Genomic DNA, 4393 nt, shown 5'->3' with positions numbered 1-4393 from the left:
AAAATATTAACTTATTTCAGATTATGCACATTTATCCGAAATATAAAAACCGAATCAAAAATTTACGATTCTAATCTCAACTAAAACAATCATCGGACTTTACGAGGAACACAAAACAACTAATACGAAAAGTAATTTCCGCTCGTTCTGGAAATTTCAAATCAGTATCTGGTTCTGAATTCATCTCTAAATGATAAATGCGCTGGAGGCTGCAACATCTGTCGAAGTATTTGTTAATAAGCGATGAACAAAAAATAATGCAAGCCTATCATTTCCATTAGTTTCGAAAGCAGAAGATAAATAAAGTAAATAAATGACGAGAAAAATTGGATCAGATTAACTCATAAGTGATCATGATTGGATTATCATTAACTTGGCGAGTGCGAAATTTTCTTTTGTTCTAAATCAGCTTTTTTTCGTCACGCTCGTGAATCTCTTTTACACGGGTGAACTTTTCAATGATAATATTTTACACCTGCATTATCTTTGAGCCTCTTACCACAAGCTTCACACTCCTGTGGTTTTAACCCGTGTGAATTCTTGAGTGCGTCTTCAAATAATGACTCCGTGTAAACCTTTTGCCACAAGTTTCACACTCATATGGTTTCTCACCCGTGTGAACTCTTAAGTGCGTCTTCAAATAATAACTCTGCGTAAACCTCTTACCACAAGATTCACACTCATACGGTTTCTCATCCGTGTGAACTCTTGAGTGCTTTCTCAAATGCTGACTCTGTGTAAACTTTTTATCACAAGCTTCACACTCATATGGTCTTTCACACGTGTGAATTCTTGAGTGCGTCTTCAAATAATGACTCCGTGTAAACCTTTTGCCACAAGTTTCACACTCATATGGTTTCTCACCCGTGTGAAGTCTTAAGTGCATCTTCAAACCACGACTCTGTGTAAATCTTTTACCACAATCTTCACACTCAAACGGGTTTTCACCAGTGTGACTTCTTGAGTGCGTCCTCAACTCCTGACTCTGTGTAAACCTTTTACCACAAACTTCACACTCATATGGTTTTTCACCCGAATGAATTCTTGAATGCGTTTTTAAATTCTGACTCTGTGTGAACCTTTTACCACAAACTTCACACTCATATGGTTTTTCACCCGTGTGAACTCTTAAGTGCGTCTTCAAATAATAACTCTGCGTAAACCTCTTACCACAATCTTCACACTGATATAGTTTTTCCCCCGTATGAATTATTGAGTGCGTCTTCAAGTGCTCACTCCGTGTAAACCTTTTACCACAATCTTCACACTCATATGGTTTCTCACCCGTATGAACTATTGAGTGCATCTTCAAATGATGACTCCGTGTAAACCTTTTACCACAAGATTCACAAAAATACGGTTTCTCACCCGTGTGAACTCTTGAGTGCGTCTTCAAATGCTGACTCCGTGTAAACCTTTTACCACAAGCTTCACACTCATACGGTTTTTCCCCCGTGTGAATTCTTGAGTGCGTCTTTAAATGATGACTCCATGTAAATCTTTGACCACAAGCTTTACACTCATACGGTTTTTCACCAATGTGAACTCTTGAGTGCTTCTTCAAATAGTAACTCAGTGTAAACCTTTTACCACAAGCTTCACACTCATACGGTTTTTCCCCCGCGTGAATTCTTGAGTGTGTCTTTAAATGTTGACTCTGTGTAAATCTTTGACCACAAGCTTCACACTCATGAGATTTTTCGGTCGTATGAACTTTCTTGTGACGGTTTAAACACGACCTGAGTGCAAAGCTCTTACCACAAACATCACACGCGTATGGCTTTTCACCTGTGTGGACTTTTCTATGATAAATTAATCCCGAATTGTGAGCATACCTATTGCCACAAAGATTACACTCGAAGGGCTTTTCACCTGTGTGGACATATTTGTGTGAAATTAAATTTGAAAGCCGTGCGCACTTCTTACCACAAACATCGCACTCGTATGACTTATCACCAGAGTGAAGTTTCTTGTGCGTCTCTAAACCACTTTTCTGTGCAAACTTTCCACCACAAACATCACACTCATATGGCTTTTCGCCTGTGTGGAGACTTTTGCGACTGGTCAAGTTTCCAATTCGCGTAAACCTCTTACCACAAACATCAAATTTATGTGGTTTTTCTCCAGTATGAGTTCGTGAGTGGATCTCCAAGTCCTGGCTCCTTGAAAAAATTTTACCACAAACATCACATTCACGTGACTTTACTAAAGTATGACCCCTTTTATGTAGTCGCAAGCTTCTAGGACTCGTGAATTTTTTACAGCAAACATTACACTCATATGGTTCTCCCACAATGCGAGTTTTTCGAATGCGTATGTTTGAATCAGACAGCTGTGAAACAGTCTTCTCGCTTGCATCTATTTCGTGTAATTTTTCATGGGTGTGGTTACTATTACTGATTGGATTGACACTTTTTTCATTCGGACTTTGTTCTGTAGACGGTTGCTCCTCTTCATCTTCTGATGAAATCCCCTTCGTCGTGAAGCAGACATCAGTCGAACCACTTTCACATGCCTTGTCCGGTTTATAGTTTATTACTAGTGATGATAAATACTCCATATTGGTGGACTAGAAAATAATGGTCAGCAGGACGGCTCTGAAAATGGAATCCGCTACTTTCCCGAATTTCTCAGCGAATTTGGCATTTGTCGAGTGACTATGCTAGTGAATATAACTCCGCTCAAAATCATCATTGAAATATCGTTTCGAAAAAATAGTTTTGATGAAGCTCTTGAAGAACCTAGTGGATAAGAAAAGAAAATCATTTTTTTGGTAATGTGTGTGCATACAAGAATATACACAGCGCAATCTCCCATAACGGATACTCCCTACGGAAAATTTCAAATTCCATGAATAATGCTCAAAGGTGGTATCACTAGTTTTTAAGGGACAAAGTTATCGGACTCATTTGTGCCCGTTGTTGGGAGCTTCCACTCTACATGGTATTAGAGAAACTGTTATTTCCTTAAGGAGTCAATAGATGAAAACGCAAGATTTGAATTTGACTTGGAGAGAGTCATCCATAGGTTTTTTTTCTCTTGTCGGTAGCGCATGTGATATACGTGAACACGATCTGCGCTGCCCTTGAGAGACGCTGGGTTCGATGCGAAAATAACTGTGGGGGGGGGGGGGGTCTCGTCGCCTAATGCTTTGTGTCATTTAAAACAACAATATTCAATATTTGGGAGAGTGCGGGACACTTTAATTAATTGGGAAACGTGTCACGGGTCACATGGGTAGTTTGAAACAGCAACGCAGATAATTGTAAATGTGCCGTGGGTAATTTATGTGATCCTAAAATAAGACGCGCTGAGTGATCTGAAACTTTGCCGTAGGTCAAGTGATACATAAATACACCATGGTTCACTTAAATGCTCTGCAATGGTTCCACGCTGATTGGTAAATATGCCGCGAGACATTCAAGTGATAAGGAAATATGTTACGGACCATTAAGGGCCGTATTCACCGACATGGTTTAAGCTATAGTCACAATTTTTTTGATAAGAGATCGGCACGGATTGGTTAAATTCAGGGTTTTAACCAATCTATGTTGATCTCTTATCCAAAAATTGTAACTACAGGTTTAAACCATGTCGGTGAATAGCGCGCTAAGTGATGTGGAACTGCACCTCGTCACTTATGCCGTTTAGTCAACTTTTACAAAATAATTTGTAAAAATTAACGTACCTCTGCGCTCCTCTATGAACGCAGCCTAAGGGGAGCCTTCTGATAGAGTTTACAAGCATGTGAATAACGAAAAGAGTGACCTATAGAAGAAAGAACCAGGTCGGTGAGCAACAAAAAAAGTAAGAAAGCGTGCAAGCTCGTGAGTGACCTAGAGTTTTAGCAAGCATATGAGTGATCGAAAGAGTGTTGTAGAGAATTAGCACGCACGTGGGTGATCAAAGAGTGAGGAACCAGATCAGTGAGAGATGGAAAGAGTGACCTATAGAATAAAAGACCAGGTTGGTGAGTGATCCACAGAGTTAATAATCACGTGGGTGATCAAAAGAGTGACCTAATGATCGTTTTGAATTTTTTTTTTTATCCTCAGATGCTTGGAGATTGTTTTTTTCATGTTTGGTGGAGTGGGGCTGGATAGATAGATGGGATATTTTTAGGGGGAAGGGTGATGTTGCATTCACCTTTTTGGTGGGTGAACTTCAATTCCATTTTTTTTTATCACAATAATTGAAATACAATCACATCACACGTATCTGCCACTTTTCATGATCTTTATTTGGTCACTGAATAACGCAATGGTCTCCATCATTTCACAAACTTTTCACGATTCACGCTCACGTCTGCACACAGGCAGCTCCTGAGACCCACCGACTCCTCTAAGGTCTCTCGTCTGTCCTCCTTTGTCCCTCAAAAGGCAGGTGTCCGATC

At 39.8% G+C, this 4393-nt stretch overlaps 1 protein-coding gene across 1 annotated transcript; it reads right to left on the bottom strand.

The window, feature by feature from the left end:
- Positions 1–413: 413 nt before the first annotated feature.
- Positions 414–2675, bottom strand: LOC149065066 (uncharacterized). The gene has a single exon (XM_089254421.1). The coding sequence runs from the start codon at positions 2558–2560 to the stop codon at positions 524–526; it is 2037 nt and encodes a 678-aa protein (XP_089110547.1). The 5' UTR covers positions 2561–2675; the 3' UTR covers positions 414–523.
- Positions 2676–4393: the final 1718 nt, after the last annotated feature.

This window comes from Pholcus phalangioides, unplaced genomic scaffold (genome assembly GCF_987345545.1).
Source record: "Pholcus phalangioides strain wild (caught in Gottingen) unplaced genomic scaffold, Ppha-v1.0 ptg000041l_1, whole genome shotgun sequence".
NCBI classification, from domain to species: domain Eukaryota; kingdom Metazoa; phylum Arthropoda; class Arachnida; order Araneae; family Pholcidae; genus Pholcus; species Pholcus phalangioides.
The sequence above is the reverse complement of the archived record's forward strand: the minus strand, read 5'-3'. Positions and strand labels throughout refer to the sequence as shown.

What these genes read in the sequence shown, in the direction of transcription:
- LOC149065066 (XM_089254421.1), bottom strand. Translation starts at nt 2,560, where the DNA reads ATGGAGTATTTATCATCACTAGTAATAAACTATAAACCGGACAAGGCA.